A 17,463-nucleotide genomic window follows, 5' to 3' on the forward strand; every position below is an offset into this window, starting at 1 on the left:
AGAGACTGAGGACGAAAAGCATCAGAGAACCACCACCTTGCAAACAGCGAGGTAAGTATCAGAGAACCATCACTGCAAACTGCACTGCCTCGAATTTTCTAAGGAATCAGAGCTCATTCAATGCCTAGTGGCCACGAGCACCCAGAGATATCTGTTGGGCCTATACCTGACCAGATGCAGAAAGTGGAGCCTGGGTCCAGCTAGGCCTCTAAGAACAAAGCCCACCAATTCACAAATACCTCTGACTGCCACCAAGAGCAGACACCAGGCTGCCGTGAAGCGGACTGCAGAACCCTTTGCTTTACACAGACACTGATCACAGTCAGTTACTCAGACCCACTTGTCAGGGCAGTGGGAAAGTCAGCCTCCTTCTACAGAGTGCGAGAAAGAAATTTCCCATTAGGCTAGTTAGCAAGGAGCACAGTTGGCATGAGGGAATTTGCAAAGGGCTTCGCTTCTCGTTGTGGCAGATTTTTCCCCCGAGTTCTGCTTGGGCAAACTCTTCTCAATTTGGCTGGAGCCTGCCGGGATCTGTGCTCAGAAAGCAGCCTGCAAGGGAGACGAAATGCTCTCCCGCCAGCCCTGCTCCTGCAACCCAGCCCATAGGCAGCTTGGTCAGATCCAGTCAGAATTCCAGGAACACTGTGACCTATCTTATCACTCCCGTTTCACAGAGCCTGCTAGAGAATTCTGATTTCCTGTGTAAAGGACAGACTCAACAGTTGATTCATTTTCAGTGGCTAAAGCATCTGCTCCCTCAGGGGCCAGAACAAGTCAGCAACGGCCAGGGATCTGAGGGTCTGGACACATCCTGGTACAGACCAGGGCTTCCACCGGAAATGGTAAGCACGCATTCTCCACCTCCAAGCATCCGATCCTCGCCAGTGATGTCGAGACTACAACTTTGCCCCAGCGTCACTCTTCCTAATCTTTTCTTGATTTTGCTGTTGATTCCTCCTCTTCTTCCAAACAGCAGCTCAGCCGTACTTCCAGGTCTCTTGACTCTTAAGGGGAGGTTCATTTTACCATGTGTTCTTTTGTTTCTCATTGTGGATGGGACGTGGGTGCGTTGGTCCTGCTGTCTACAGGCTGATGTGCTCTGCAACCCGTCTGTCTCCTTTTTGAAGACATTGGCTTACTTTACCTTGGTTAGTTTCCCCTCTCATCTCATAGAGAAGGCCAGTAAAACTAAAACCAGGACAAGTTACGCTGTGAATTTCAAAGTAGACACAAGAGGTTCTCTTTGGTCTTTTCGCTCTTTCACAGCTCATGCATCTGAGTCTCATGATTAGTTCTCGTGGAATTGTTCTTCCCAGCAGATGGAAGAACTGGGGAGCAGCATGTTTAATGCCCAAGGCACCTGGGTCCCAAAATAATGTGAACCCCAAGAAGCTGGGGTTTCTGAGAGCCAAGGGCACCTGAGTGAGGCTATAGGTGAGCCATGAACTCCTTTGCTAGCAGCTGCTTTCTCCTCTCTCAGGTGAGTGAAGAGGTCCCTTCTTGGTCTCCCGATCCCATGGCCATCCAGCTTTACAGACACCAGTTTTTCATATTTTCTTTCCCATATGGTAATTAATTATAACAACAGTTAATACATGATTTAATATATTCTTCACAACCAGCCTTCAAGGTAGGCAGGATCATTACCACTATTATACAACAAATGTGGAAGCTCAGAGTGGTTGAATGACTTATCCGAGGCCACAGAGCTGACAAGATACAGGCCTGGCTGCATTCCCCTGTAACACAGTGCCCACTGCATTCTAAAGCAGCCTATCCTACTAGAAAGAAGGCCCAGAAAGTACAAGCCATTGCTCAGCCATTGTAACAGGAATGGATTTAGAGAACTCTGTGCTAAGTCATTAATAATTACTGAGGGGAAGAGGAATTCTGATTCACTCTTTCAACATCTAAAGCAGGGACCCAAGTTCAACAAGCCTCATAGGAGGACAGATTTGGGAAGAGTCTTAGATTATGAAGTAGTTCCAGGTGGAAGCAACGTGGTCCATTCCCATGAAGGATGGAATTTCTTGTAGTATTTTCAGAGGGGGACCAGAATGGATAGACTGGCGAGATAAGATCCTAAAACTAAGATGACTTGGGACAGAAAACTTCCCATGGAGTGAGTGCTCACAGCACTCTTACCCTGTCTTCAACTGTGAGGACCAAAAGCCTGCCTTTGAACTCTAAATCAGGGATTAGCAAACTTTTTAAGTAAAGGGTCAGATAATACATATTTTTGAATTTGAGGGCCATGCTGTCTTTGTCACAATATGCAGTTCTGCCTTGTAGTGTGAAAGCAGCCATAGACAGTACATAAATGAGCATGGCTGTGCTCCAATAAAACTTTATTTGCAGGGCTTCCCTGGTGGTGCAGTGGTTGAGAGTCTGCCTGCCAAGGCAGGGGACACGGGTTCGTGCCCCGGTCCGGGAAGATCTCACATGCCGCAGAGCGGCTGGGCCCGTGAGCCATGGCCCCTGAGCCTGCGCGTCTGGAGCCTGTGCTCCGCAACGGGAGAGGCCACAACAGTGAGAGGCCCGCGTACTGCAAAAAAACAAAAACAAAAAAACCAAAAAAAACCCCACCAAACTTTATTTGCAAAAAATAGACAGTGAGCCACATTTAGCCCATGGGTTATAGTTTGCCAGCCTCTGCTTTAAAGCCCAGAAGGCACAATATCACTTGAGAACTATTGGAAAGTGAAAAAGACCTAGGGAGGTCATCCCCGCAAATTCCTGCCATCTAACTCAGTTCCATGCAATAAAAATCCACAAGTATTTAAGCAATCAGTTAGAAGAATAACTTGCTCGCTTTTTTATATAATTTCAGAGTTATCTGAAACTGTACCTTTTGAGAGGGATGAGATAGAGAAAAGACGAATGTCACTGACCATGGTGGCCAGATGTCCAGCTGGCCCCAAAAACACTTGTCAACCCCCCTGGTGACTCAGAGGGGTCCACTAACCATTTTGGAAGCTCCTCTAGGGACTGACTCAAACACTCTGAGGTGCAGACTGTGTACTGAGATAGGCAAAGAAAGGGGGAAGCCTGTCACAGAAGGAAAGAGAGGGGAAAGGAAGATAAAGAAGCTAAGTGGTCCATAACTGGCTCGATCCCAGAGCCAGTCTGAGGACCTGGCCTCTTCCACGGGCCACAACCAAGAGGAATCTCCTCTCCTTCTCTAACAAGCAAGCATGGGTGTCTCCAATTCCAACCTCTTCCTTGAGAACTCCAGAGGCCCTTGATAGGGGCCTCACGGGGGGCGCCGAGAGGCCTACGCACCATGCCGCTCTGTCATACTCTGCCCAGACACGGACAAACTCGTCCAGGTGGTGAGGCCCCAGGATGGATGAATCCCGAGTCAGGTACTCAAAGTTGTCCATGATGACGGCCACGAACAGGTTGAGCATCTGGAGGGCAAGGGGGAGAAGAGGAGTTAGGAGAAACCCAAAGCAGAAAAACAGGCTTCAAGACAAATAAAGAAAGCAGACGTTTGTGAGGCTGAGGCTCCTAACCAAAGCACTGTTGACCCTGCCGGAGGCAACGCAGCATTTTCACGACTGAACTACACGTCTTTCTGCCTGCATTATGATTTCACTTTCCTCTGCCACTTTATATCTGCAAAGTATTCCTCAGTCGCTTTTGTTATCTATTAAATTTCTTTAATTATTAGTGCAGCAGCAGCAACACGTTCTCAAAGGCTAGAGGAAGTCAAGGCCCGACACCAAGCCTCCCTGCCAGCCTCCCTCCCCAACCCCTGCTCCCCAAAGCGGCCAGTGAGAGAACTGGTGGGATGCCTTATAGCGGATGAAGGGCTCACTGTGCGACAACTTGAAGCTGTTCGCGGCTCTTAAGTGCTTCCAAGACCCTGTTCTCCCACTTATTTGTTCAACAACATTTATTGTGCACCTACTATGTTCCAGACAGAGCTCCAGGTGCTGGTGGTGGGAGTTAAGAAAGGTCTGGTCCGAGATACATTTCCATAACTAGCACGTTGCTTAAGGCACAGCGGGCGTTCACTAGATGTTGTTACTTGAATATTCTTAAAGACATTTAGTATTTAGCAGAGACTGTGATGTGTTGGAAACATACAAATGTTACAGATTTTTTTAAGAGCCGTGAAAGAAGCATGTACAGCAGGGACAAAAAGGAGTATGGGTTCGAATTTCATATAATTTTCATGTCACGAAATATTATTCATCTTTTGATTTTTTTTCTCAACTATTGAAAAATGTAAAAATCATTCCTAGCTCATGGGCCATAGAAAAACAAGTGGGAAACTGGATTTGGCTTGTGGGCTATAGCTAGTGGAGCTCTATATAATCTTATCCAGCAACAGGAAGCAACAGGAACCCCTAAAGGGGTTTAAACTAGGAGAGAGACCAAGGGCTATGTGCATTCAGAAAGAACACTTGGTCGCAATGTGGAAGGTGTGGAAGGTGGGCAGGAGACCAGGGGGAGAGTTTTGCGATGCTCTTGAACTAAGCCAGTGCCAGACAGCAGCCTGGATAGAGAGTTTAAGGAGGTGGACTCAACAGGCCTCGACCACAGCGAACAGCACTTCTTTGTTGTTTCTTGGCCATCCAGCACCCATATACTGTACTTCCGGTCTCCTGGGGACACACCCTTTACCTATTCCCAGTTAATATGGTTTAGTGGGGCACCACCATGACCCAGGCCTCAACCAGCCATTGAATCCCATCTCCCTGGGCTACAGTGACTGGTAAGCCAATCAAGGCCAAGAAAATGGCATTGAATCTTCTGAGCAAGAGACTTGTTCTTCCTTGCTGGCCTTGAATACGTGGGGAGTGAGGTACACAGCTGCTGCTACAGCCACCTTGGAGCCAAGGACTGGAGTTGTTGGAGAAAAGAGCTCACATGCAGAAGCCTGGAGAAGAGATCTGACAATAAAGAAGGGAACCTGGGCCTGGGGATGTCATCTGAGCCCCAGATCAAGCTTGCTTAAGCCTGTCCTGCCAGACCCTTCATTTATATGAGCCGATGAAATCCCTTTTTGCTTAGGTCGGATGCAGCTGGACTTTCTGCCACCTGCAAGTGAAAGAACCTTGCCTGACAGAGATGAATTGGCTGTGGAGGTGAGCGAACAGGAGCCTCTGTTGCTGATTCCCAGGTTAAGTGGCTGGGTGGGTGGAGGTGCCAGGTATGCAGACAGGATACACAGGATAAAGACAAAGTCTGCAGGATGGAGTTGCTGGGAGTCTTCTCTGCAACAGAGACTGCTGGCTGCATCCTAATTATTATTAATGTTAACAAAAACTATTTGTATTATTATTGCTTTACATTTGCATAGTCTTCTATAGCGTTGTGTGCGTATTCACACCTACCAGACGTTTAATGCTTGCTCTAACCTTTCGTGAAGCAGGTTTAATTACCACCAGCCTTTCAAGGACACAAGTGCTTCCTAGACACATCTGTGTTCTTTAGCTCCAAGCACATAGCTGGGCACATCCCAACGCACCGGTAAATCTTTCTAGAGTGGTTGGCTTGAGTTGAGAAGCTGTGTGACTTGCCCAAGGTCACAGAGTCAGTGTCGGGCTGAGATTTGAAAGCAGATCATCTCATACTGAATATAGCCTCTATAAAAATAACATTAATGTGAATTATGCAGTAGCCTCTATCTCAAAATTCTAAAAGTACCTTTATGGTCACTAATTAATTTTCCAGTTATATCTTTGGTTTCTTTTGAAATATTTATTAAACACTTAAATGATGAAGGATAAAATGGAGATGTCTGCATGGCCTTCTATATCTCCACTTCCCCCTGTGATAAGCACTGATACTCCTGTATGAGTTTCACCTTTCAGTTCTAGGTGACGGATGCACTGAAACTCGCTGACGGCTTCACCTCAGTGTCTAGCTCAGTGTGGACCTTTTAATGGCCACTCAGTAAAAATGTGCTGAAAGTGCTGAATACAGGAATGAATAAACAAAAAACTCCAATTTATATCATCATTCTAAATTTCCTTGGTTATTTTCATTATAGGTTATACTTCCCTATTCCTAAATAAGATAATATTTTCTGTTCTTTTTTCATCAAAAAACCTTTCACATCCACGAGAAGGAACACATGTATCAGCTCACTATACCAATAATACTCTTATCAGCAAGTACTTTTTCTTCCCATTTTACAGAAGCCACAAATGGGAAGGTGTCTTGGCCAAGGCTAGAACAGCAACAACGCCAGTGTGGGCTCCCCAAGTCTCCGGTCAGTTCAACCCCTGCTACGTCGGCCTGCCCACCACCCTTACCAGTCTGTGTGTTAGCCACTTCCCCACACCCGACAGCTGGACACATGGCAAGTCCCCTTGGGATCACTTTAAAGAGGTAGAAATTCCCGGACACCAAACAATTCACTCTAGGATTCCCAGCCATGAAGCTGACCACTTTTAAGTGGCATTGCTTTCGTTTTAGATTTTTTGTGTAGCCGGTGGCCTCAGCAGTGAAGCCGAGCCCAGGGACGTCAGGGTGGCCAGAAACGCCAGACTGACCCTTCCAGTTATCTGGTAGCCCCTCGCCCATTCTTCTCTTTATCACCGCTTGTGTGACTGTGCAGGGTAGAGATTTCTGGATGCTGCTGTGCTAAGTCATGTTTTCTCCCAAAGAAAGAATTAAGAAGGCACCTAGGGCTTCTCACTATTTTATAGGTGGGCGTGTGGCACGTATATTACTCAATATTTACTAATGCCTAAAGCAGTCATATCCTTTCACGTCTATCAAGCTGGCCAACTGTCACCAGACGTAGCGACATGAGAGAGAACCGCATCTACTACATTGTATATTGTCATCATCCTACTCTGATGAATGCTATCCCCTTACAGTTTCAGAGTACGTTTTCTCAAACAGTTCAAAGGTCTCCAAAGGAGAGATAAAAGATTCTGAGCCCTGCTTGTGAGATAAAATACCGGAGATACAGAAGAGAACGATTCACTCTGGGTCACAACTGATTCAACGTGGTATTCAATACTCTATTCACGGAACCCTACCTACTCTCCTAATTAGCTCTTCTCACACAGTCCTCGCCTAGAAGCAGCAGAGACATCTCTCAGCCATGGAAAGTCACCCACCCTGGCCTCCAAGAGCCTCCGTGAGGAGGCCTAGTTCTCATCATGGGCTGGGGTTCGTGGCGGAACGTACACCGAAGGAAACCTCTCGTCTGTTTATCAGAGGGGGGGACTGGGCCACATCTCAAGCCAAGAGCACACTGCTGCTCACCAAGAAGGAACAGAAGAAGATGAAAGAGACGAAGTACACGTAGGCCAGGTCGGTGCCACAGCGCTCGCTCTCGCTCTGCCCTGAGGGTGCGGTGGTGTCAGGCTCACAGCCCTTCTCCCCGAGGCACGACAGCATTATCTCCTGCCAGGCCTCACCCGTGGCACTCCTGAGCCCAAAAGACAACTCGGTTAGTAGCAGCAGGTCTGCGTGTCCTAACCTCTCCTCAGCACTCTTCCCGACTCACTCATCTAGGTTCCTCTTATGCTCAGCCTCCTTCGAGTGCGATGGAGAGTACCAGTGAGGTCTCTCCTGGGCTCTGCCACCTCACCCACTGCCTCTCCATCTTCTGTTGACAGCGGTAGAGAGGGCAGTGGGACTCTCTAAGACCCCACGTAAACCTGGTCATCCGTGGTTTCAGCCCTTAAATGGAATCTGGCCTGCAATCCACCCTCACCTTCCCCTTCTCAAAGCCCTGGAGGATGTGCTGAAACTGCATTTTGCAAATTGACTACTGAGTCAAAGATGTGGAGGAAACGTTCTAAAGTCAAGTCATCGGAGCAGTTTTTCGGACATCCTGCCCCTGCTCCCGCCCTCATCTCACTGTCTATCCTGTGAGCAGAGACAAAGGGGAACGGGCGGAAGAGGCAGGCCGACTGTTTCTCTCTCGCAGGAGAGCTCCAGCCACCACAGTTACGGATCCAGGTACCTGAAGAGTAGCATGAGGGACCCAAAGAAACTCCGGAAGTTGTTGTGCCGGTTGATGTGACTCTCCTCATCTAATTTTATGTTTCCAAAGACCTGGATGAGAAAAACAACAGAAAGCCCTGAGCATTATTGAGCGGTGGGATGTGTCCAGTGCAGGATATTAGATGTACCCGCAGGCTTGGTGAATTCACATGCGTGGCTTCTCCCACTGGCCTAACCATGAAGCAGACAACTCAAAACCCAGGAAGGCTGGTAGACCCCCACGTTCTTGGCCTGATATGCGGGAGGAGTTATATTCTCCAGTGACGCAAAGAGGATGAATGCTTGCAAGGACCGCAGAAGGCAAGATCTTTGAAAGCCATTCTGCTTAGATGTAGTTCCTCCCACACCTAATTTGGTCTTTTTATTTCTGTGATACCTACTCACTATGGTACTCAAGCAGTCTGTCAAAGACATTACCCTATAATAGGCATGCAGGGAACGAGTTACCCCTCCCCTCTTCCTGTCTCAGCTGGTAATGATGAGAACACTTGCATTTGCAGAAGATGTGATTTATCCCTTACAAAGGATAAATAGGCAGATGTTGTCCTGGAATTTGCAAGCAGTTTAAGTCAGAGAGGGGTATCTCTATCTTCCTTGGATATGTTCCCATCTGAAGAGTCACATCTCAGAAGTGTGATACAGCTATAACCCAGAGTCCATGAGAATGAACACACACCAAGTCCAGGCCAATAGGATGAAGAAAGTCTGGAAAACTGGATACTTGGAAAAGGAAAAAGAAAATGGATTGGGGCAAATCTGGCTATAGAGTGAGTTTACTAATCTGCTGTGGGTCTCTGGGCTTAGAATGAGGTCACTGTGCAAGTTCATGTGAAAAAAAGAGGGAAAAGTCAGAGATCTTTATCTATAGTGAATAATGATGAGCTCTCAGACACAGTGCTGTCTGGAGCCAAGGTCGACCCCATGTCTCTCTAGATGGGAAGGGTGCCCTTACACGTGTACTTTCCTCCCCAGACATGATTCAGATCTCAGGATCTACTCTCACGAGGCAATGTCTGTACAACCGAAGGCTTACAGGTCACTTTTCCGGCCTTTTGAGATTATATTGAGCCTGTATTTAACATGCTTCAGTTTACCTAATACGTGCTAAATGGAACACATTTCCCGCCCCCCCCCAACAGTGTCTAGAATGTGCAATTAAGAACAGTCTCTGCTATTTTGCTCAAATAGCTCCCACTGACACCTGCTTGGGGAATTTGTTCTCAACGCTGATTTTCAAAACCTAAATACTACTTGTCTCTCAGGGAGAATGGAGGTGGCAAGCTAGGCAGTGCTGGGGAGGAAGGGAAGGAGGGAGATAAGGCCGAGGGCCCCCAGTCAGACAAATAGTAGCACTGAAAAAAATCCCACTCAAACAATCAAACCTAGTTCTGGATGCCCCAAGAGGAAACCGCCATATATCCTTGCCCATGTTCACATCCCCTTCTGTCTTTCTTTACACTCATTTAACTCAAAATCCATAGTTTATGCCTGATTCATCACACACACACAACTTACAGTGTATTTCCTCCCTGTGACACTCCTGAAGCCATTATTCGTTGTCCCCTTTACGATATTCTCGAATACCTTACCCAATCGTGAACTAGCTGGAGGGCACACTGTGAGTTTACAAATGTTATGTGTGTAATAGTCAAGGAACTACTGTCAAGCCAATAATGTATATTTATAATGAATGTGGTGTTTAAATTTTTCCACCTTTTGAAAAAGCTTTTCACTTAGTCCTTGTCAGTAACCCAAATCTCCTATATCCAAAGGAAAGGCTATGGAAGAGAAAGGTTTGATGAGACCCACTGGAACACTTAATGAAAGTATAGGCTTAAATCTGTTTCACTTGGGATTACAGAACTTTAGAACTAGAAGGGACCTGTAAAGCTATCTATCCAACTCCTCTACTGCACCGGTGATGGGGTTAAGGCCCAGAGAGGTTCAGTGACTTGACCAAGTTTGCACAGCTGGTCAGTGGTGGAGCTGAGGCTGGAAGCCTGTAGCCCCAGGACTCTCCCAAACCCAGCAAGTTACTCCTTCCTTCCATCTTCAGACTTCTCTGCAAAGCTCTCTTCTTCTAAGAAGCCCTTGAAAGTTCAGAATAATGGTGCTTCTCACAGATACCTCCTATTGCTAGTTCTCTTTCCAATGCTTGTCTACTTTCCTTTTGCTTTTCTGTTTGTACGGATCCCTCTGCTTTGTTATGACTGTATGAGACACAACCTTTCTAGGTACAAGCTAGGTGTCTGCTTTGTGCGTGGTGTGGGGTCTCCGTCATGGGACAGGATGAAGATGGCCAGCTAAAGGTAAGTCACAGTGGGAATGGCATTCATGTCTTGGTGGAATGGAAGTAGTGATCTTATTTTTTGGAAATAAGTCTGAGGGCAATAAATGATTACCCATTGTGGTTATTGTAAATATTGCAGTTTCACAACTGAAGAACTCCTATCTCCCACTAAAGGGTCAGAGAAATACTTGTATTTGCTTGTTGGTGGGAGGAGAGACAGTGCAGAGAACTTGCAGTCCAGTAGGAACATGGGCTGCAGAGCAGACAGAGCTGAGATTTAAACTCAGCTCTCCCACTTACTATCTGAGATCTTGAGTGTGTTACAAGTTACTTAGCCATGCTAAGCAACAGTGGAGACAATGAAACCCACATATAAACATTTTCATATCACTCCTGAATACATCAGTCATGTATCTTGTGGGGTGTGTGTGTGTGTGTGTGTAATATATATATTTGCGGGGAGAGAGAGAAAGTGAGGGAGAGAAAGGGAGGCAGGAATGGGTAAGAATATCTATGTAGCACAGTGTCTGGAACACTCAGGAATTCAAGTGATGGTAAACGGTATTATCATCATCAGTAGTATTACTAACGGGTTAATATTAGAGATGGTGTTATTCTAGTTTATTTTGCTGGAAGATGAAAAGGGGATAAGAACTATTCTAAGCATGGACCAAAAAAAAAAAAAAAAGAACCCTAATTTAATCAAGTTTCATTTGGCCGTTCAAGAACATTTTAATTCTAGAATCAAATATCTGAGAGTTTGGATGGACTTAATAGAAGTCATCAAGCCAATCTTCCACTTCAGCTGGGATTCAGCTTGCACCCACTTCTGACATCATCACTAAAGCTCTACCAAAATATCCTCCGTGAAGGAGAACTCATTACTTTTCAACCAAATCTCACAGTTTTTGACACTTGGCATTCTATTGTATTTTTGGAGAACAAAACTCTCCAGTCATGGGATCAGAAGATGAACAAAATTTGGAAGTGCAGGCAAGAGAGAGGAACAAAAAGAAGACATTTCAGAGAAGCGCTCGAAAGGGCTGCTGACACGTCAAGCCTGGGGGATGCGTGCAGTGGCTCCAGGTGGCAGCCACCACTGAGAAGGCAGCTGGCCGTTCAAAGGCAGCCAGACCACCTGACTGCAGAGACTCCCACTTGGCTGAGGTCCTACGCTGGGGTTTAGTCTCCAAATCTCCAAGTCAGAAAATCAGCCTCTCGGAGCCCAGCAGAGAGCCTGTGTATCCAACTAGACAGGTGCATGGGATGTGCTGCTGGCTGTTTACGGTAGGAGTTCACCCACCACAAATGACAGCTGCCTTTGAAAGATCTTTTGGCCTCTTCTGCTCAGTGGGTTTCTGGTTACCTGCCTAAGTACCCTGGGTGGGAACCTCATCCACTTCTCAATTCCGAAACTGGAAAGGATGTGGTAACCAAGGAGAACCATCCAGCGAGCTGCGTGGTCCTTTGACAGGCATCAGCCGGGATGTGGCCCTTGGGTTTCCTGAGGACTGGGCACACTGCCAGGAACTCTGAGCTGTTCCCAGTGGTGGGTCTTAGGGCATCAATCTCAGCCATGTGGGATGTAACTCGCATACATTTTGTGCTGCTGTCTGCAGAAGAACAACCACCTGACCTTCTTTTAGGTCTGGCTCAAATATGGGAGGGTCCTGAGATACGGATCATCACGAGCCCTACCCTATCCTTAGTCTCGTGGGGGGAACCCCTCTGGCTAAGAACAGCGGTGTCATCTTCACTGGAGTCCAGCTGCTTATGAGGCAGCACCATGACCTGACGACCTCAGAGGAAGCCCCTGTATCAGACCACCCTGACCATCTGGGCAACCCGAGTGGGGAACCCTGCACACGTGAATTCCCAAGGTCATATTGCAACACGATCCTGGGAGCGAGCCTCAGGGCAAGAAGGGATTCTCGAAAGGACCTCAATCCTGTAGGCTCAGGCTAGAAAGCCAGAGACAACCTGGGCAACAACTGTCCCCCACCAGAGCCCTGATGCACCCTCTCTCACCTGCATCCCAATGATGGCATAGATGAAGAAAAGCATGGCAATCAGAAGGCAGACGTAGGGGAGGGCCTGGAAAGAAAGCAGAGACACGACCATGAATTTAAAGGCAGGCAGCTCCAGGGTCACCTGCAGCACGGGCAGACAGGAACTCTTGTCCTGAGACTGACTTAAAACACAGGGCTGGGGCTCTCTATTCACCCGGATGTTCTATTTTGGGATTCCGTACTTTTGCAGATGTCCATATCCTCTGACAGATATGTAAGCTGGTGGCCCCAGAGAGGCTTGTAATTTCCCCTCTGTCGAGAATATTCCCTGACCCACAAGTGTGTGGCCCATATATCCAAGAGAGAGCTAGGAAAACTTCTTGGGATTGGGATTCATCCCACTCCGTATGCAGAATATTAATAACCTGGGCAGTTGTGATGCAAATTACACAGCAAGCATTTAGCTTTGGCTCCCAAACCCCTGTATTACCCTTCCCAACCCTCGCTCAATGTGAGGTTCATAACGGAGCATTTGGAAGCAAAATGAAATGGCTGGGGTCTCAGTTGCCGGTCAGTTCCTAGCAGGCTCCTTCAAGCTCTGATGAAACATCTTTTTCCAATGTTTAAGCGTCCTGACCTTTCATTCTGTGTCACGCAAAATTCCAAAAAGGCTTTCAAAGCGTGAGCCATCACAAAACCCTGCCATGAAGCCACATGGCACAAAATTCCACACTGTGCCAGCTAACTGCCACTCTGGGGTGACAACACTTTACTGATGGGGGTGAAAGGGCGAGTGCAAGAGACAGAAGGCCGGGAACTGCCCCTGGTGGCTGGGGGAGGATGGAGACATAGGGCAGTCTGGTTTGGAGGCCAGGGTGGGCATTATAATTCTGGGCTGATCTCCGTGCTGACATGGAAGCCCCTCTTCTTTACCACCCAGGAAGCCTCCCTGGCAGTTCGTGCAACTCCGAGTCTCCACCCTCTCTCGAGTGTGTACAGCATAACTCCCCAGAGAGCAATTGAAGGCTTTCAGACTGCATGAACCAGGCAGAGCTTATCAACAGAGCTAACTAAATGAAGAGCCCTGGGAGACTTTTACAACTTGAATAAAGAATAACATTAAAATGCAATAGGGCTTCCCTGGTGGCGCAGGGGTTGAGAGTCCGCCTGCCGACACAGGGGACGCGGGTTCGTGCTCCGGTCCGGGAAGATCCCACATGCCGCGGAGCGGCTGGGCCCGTGAGCCATGGCCGCTGAGCCTGCGCGTCCGGAGCCTGTGCTCCGCAACGGGAGAGGCCACAACAGTGAGAGGCCCGCGTACCGCAAAAAAAAAAATGCAATAGAGGGGTTTCCCTGGGGCGCAGTGGTAAAGAATCTGCTTCACAATGCAGGGGACACGGGTTCAAGCCCTGGCATGTGGGAAGATCCCACATGCCGCAGAGCAACTAAGCCCGTGCGCCACAACTACTGAGCCTGCGCTCCAGAGCCCGCAAGCCACAATTGTGAGCCCACGTGCCACAACTACTGAAGCCTGTGCGCCTAGAGCCTGTGCTCCGCAACAAGATAAGCCATGACAATGAGAAGCCCGCGCATCGCAACGAACAGTAGCCCCCGCTCACCGCAACTAGAGAAAAGCCCGCGCAGCAACGAAGACCCGAGCCAAAAATAAATAAATAAATTAAAATGCAATAGAGAGTTGGTGGGAGAACCCCTTCTCCAGTGGAGTGCTGATTCTCAAGATCTGTGAGGAGCGACTACATCCCGAGGGGGCATGTGAAGACACCATCTGCTGAAAGGAAAGAGTAGGGAGGCAGGTTTCTCTCCCAGCTTTGAGGAGAGGACCAAAGAGTCATCCTGATCTCTCTTCTTGTCATGTTGTAAATTCCAACACAAAATAAGGAAGAGAAAAGAACTGAGTAGGGGTCAGTGGTGGAGAACTGGGTGATGCTCAGGGTGGGGCTGGGGAAGGTAGAGGCAGGGGCAACGCTGTTTACACAGTGTTACTTTCTGCTGTGTATGCACAGAGGCAGCCTTTGTTAAACCAGCCTCAAGGAAACAACTTCTACACTGTTCCAGGGCTGCACCATGCATCACAGTGTCGCCTGGAGGCAGATTCAGCTGTCTTCACTGTTCTCTCTCTATTCACTGGAATACGCCAACCATTTGGTCATCAACTTTTGACATGCTTTTCTTTGCCCTCGACAGTATACACTTTGACAGAGAATCAGTGATCATGAGAATATGACAGGCTGACACATATTTCTTAAGAGACTCACTAACAACTGTAACTTGTTGCACAGGCCTCTATAAAAAGCTTTTAAGACCATCTTGTGTTTCAAATTCTAAATCCAGATCCACCCGAGACTCAAATGGTAAATTCTTGCTAAGGTTTTCAATTTCTCCTCTGTCACTGAGCTTTGGAGAAATAGTTTTCATTGAGGTGACACCTCTCTGGGAGTCATAGCACCAAACAATTATCTGAATCCAATAAAAATGTCAAGGTTGCTTGTGGGACCCTGAGCGTCCTTACAACTGGCCTCACATCTCAGACCCCCAGGACTTTGCTGAAGAAGTAAATCAGTAACGATGGTGGGGCACGAAGTCCCTTTCAAGTGACAAGAAACCATGAATTCACTGACAAGCTTTCTTTAGTTCAATCTGTAGTTAAAATGTACAAACAATTAAAATAAAGAAGGCAATTCAATAAATTCATGGTTTTTCATCTTTGAATCAATTTCATCAACCACATTTTTAAAGTACATTCATTGAAAGACTCTTTTTTATAGGAGGAAAATAGTAGGCTTTTGAGCAGCGTTGATGTCCCCCAAAGCTGAAAAACAAACTCATTATATTTGCTAGAGCTTGAAGATATTGAAATATGTTTGGAGAACTTCTTTTACTGGAAACCTCTGCCATTATAGTGGATCTCAGGTATCAATTTTTAACTTGTTTATTACATATACATTTCTGTATGGCTCCATGAGATCATTCAGAAGCAGCTCTCACCATATTAACCTTGCTCAGGTGCCCTCTGGGTTTGTGGGATGCAGAGGTAACTATTAGCATGGCATATATTCAGTGGTTCAGGAAATACACTAATGATGACACGGGTGGGACTGGTATGAATCATCTTGTTATAAAACACAACTCAAGGAGTCCTTTGAAAAACCGTTCTGTGAAATAAAGCCACGGACGAATCCCTGAAAAATGCAGAGGATATGTGACTACAGGTGGCTGGCTCTGTCCGTGGATGGGATTGCCCAGGGCATACTGAAATACCTCGGGAGGGAGCACACCTCATAAAACGAGCCCCCTGCCTCAGTGGACAGAGAAGGTAACTGAGTTACAAAGTTGGGGTGATTTTTTAGCATGAGATTCTAGCCAGTTAGTCATAAGCTAACCGCTGCCTGGCCAAGTTGTGTTGTAACTAAGAACTGCTGTGTTTATCTAATGCTTCTGACAAACGCCCATCCCCAGAGGCGAGGGGACTTGTGGAATCATGCTGCGTTGCCTGGTGTGCTGTCTGATGTGACAGGGCCGCTGCAACCCTCAGAGGGGAGGAGCTTGTGCCCTTTACCTTAAAGGACTGCACGAAGGTCCAAAGTAAAATACGGATGGTGTAGCCTTGACGCAGAAGCTTGATGAGGCGGGCGGCTCGGAAGAGCTTCAGAAAGCTCATATTGAAGCCACTGGTGTTCACCAGCTGGTGGATCAAAAGGAAACATATCATTAGTGACATTATGGTCATTTAGAACATCTAAGCACTGGTATTTGTGTATTTATCTCTCATTCAGATCATAGAATGGAACATGGATGCTGTCTTTTGTTTTTAACCCCATTTTCAGCTGATGGGCCAGTGGGGACCATCTCTCGGAGCCTCCCCAGGCCTGCCCTCTATTCCCAGAAGGAAGGCGTGGAAGTACCACAGATGGATGCCCCACATACAACTGACAAAACTGGCCTCCCCAGTCTTCTCTAAGTAGTCCTAACTCTGCACTCGGATGCCAGAGGGCAGACCTAACAATCTCTCTTGCACATGATGGCCCTCCAATATTCAAAGACTTGTGATGAGCTCTCCAAGTCTTCCTTAGGGTGAACCATTTCAGGGAAACAGTTCAGGTCTAACAAGTCTGAGGGCGAAGACCCTGTGCCTCTTTTGTGTCTCTCAAAGAATCTAGCAGGACACTGTGCACACTCGGCCTCTCCTGGGCCCTCTATCCCATTCACCCCCATTGGATGGCTGCTATCTGAGTCATGCAAATGGGACCAAGCCTTCCATGAGATCCAGCGCCATCCAATGTTCCCATTTTCTGGCAAAAGCTCAGGAATGAGGAAGTGAACAGGGGGCTGCACATTGGACTTGTGGAGTTACAAATGGACTGAATGTGCAGAGAATTTTTTTTTAATGCAACCCCAGGGCCAAGCCTAAAGAGAAGGACCAAGGAGCCACTCACCTTGCTGTCTGTCAGAATAATTTCTGTGATACTGCCGATCACCGTGATGAAGTCAAAGATATTCCAGGTGTCTCGGAAATAGTTCTGCCAAGTGGATTCAGCCACGGGAACATCCGGGAAAAAAAGGAAAAGAAAACACGGGAGAAAATGGAAAAAAAGACATCTTTCATGACATAACTTTGTCACTTGGAATTAAAACTTGTCAATTCCAGGAGAAGTTCATTCCAACTTTCGCTTTAGTTTCCTATTTCTAACCAAAAATGCTGTTTTTCCTTCACTAGTTTGAGAGTTTCTCATTTGGGAAGCAGTTTCATCACTATTTGGAGACCTTGTTTTTGAAGCTGTCACTAAAGAGCTACATCAAAAAAAGTATAAGATTTTTTCATGTAATATTACATAAAAATATGTAAGAAAGAGATCTGGGGCCTAGAACATTTTGATGTCCCAAAATGAAAGATCATAATTGTCACCTACAAGACAATAAAGTTATTTACAGTATCACTCCAAGGTTTTCTATAACTTGTAAATTATTATTTATATAGCATCAAGTGACCCTATAAATATACAGTTCTGACTTTCAACTAACAATAAAAGTCACAGAGATGTCCTAAGTGACTAAAGATCAAAGATGTGTCAAAAATCGCTTCCTAACTCCACTGAGCCTTTTCACACCAACTGCTGATTGGCAATGGGATGAACAAACTCATCTTTCCCCCGTTTCCCTGCCCCG

General features: G+C 46.9%; 1 protein-coding gene across 1 annotated transcript in view; it reads right to left on the reverse strand.

Annotated features, from left to right (window-relative positions):
• Positions 1–17,463, reverse strand: part of CACNA1E (calcium voltage-gated channel subunit alpha1 E) — a 363,660-nt gene that overhangs the window by 19,035 nt on the left and 327,162 nt on the right. The window contains exons 33-38 of the mRNA XM_060295653.1: positions 16,734–16,817; positions 15,857–15,982; positions 12,299–12,364; positions 7,940–8,031; positions 7,234–7,399; positions 3,283–3,410 (exon numbers count right to left, since the gene is read on the reverse strand). Of these exons, the coding sequence (XP_060151636.1) occupies positions 3,283–3,410; positions 7,234–7,399; positions 7,940–8,031; positions 12,299–12,364; positions 15,857–15,982; positions 16,734–16,817 (662 nt within the window). The remainder of the gene's footprint in view (positions 1–3,282; positions 3,411–7,233; positions 7,400–7,939; positions 8,032–12,298; positions 12,365–15,856; positions 15,983–16,733; positions 16,818–17,463) is intronic.

Source organism: Globicephala melas, chromosome 1 (assembly GCF_963455315.2).
Source record: "Globicephala melas chromosome 1, mGloMel1.2, whole genome shotgun sequence".
Taxonomy (NCBI): Eukaryota; Metazoa; Chordata; class Mammalia; order Artiodactyla; family Delphinidae; genus Globicephala; species Globicephala melas.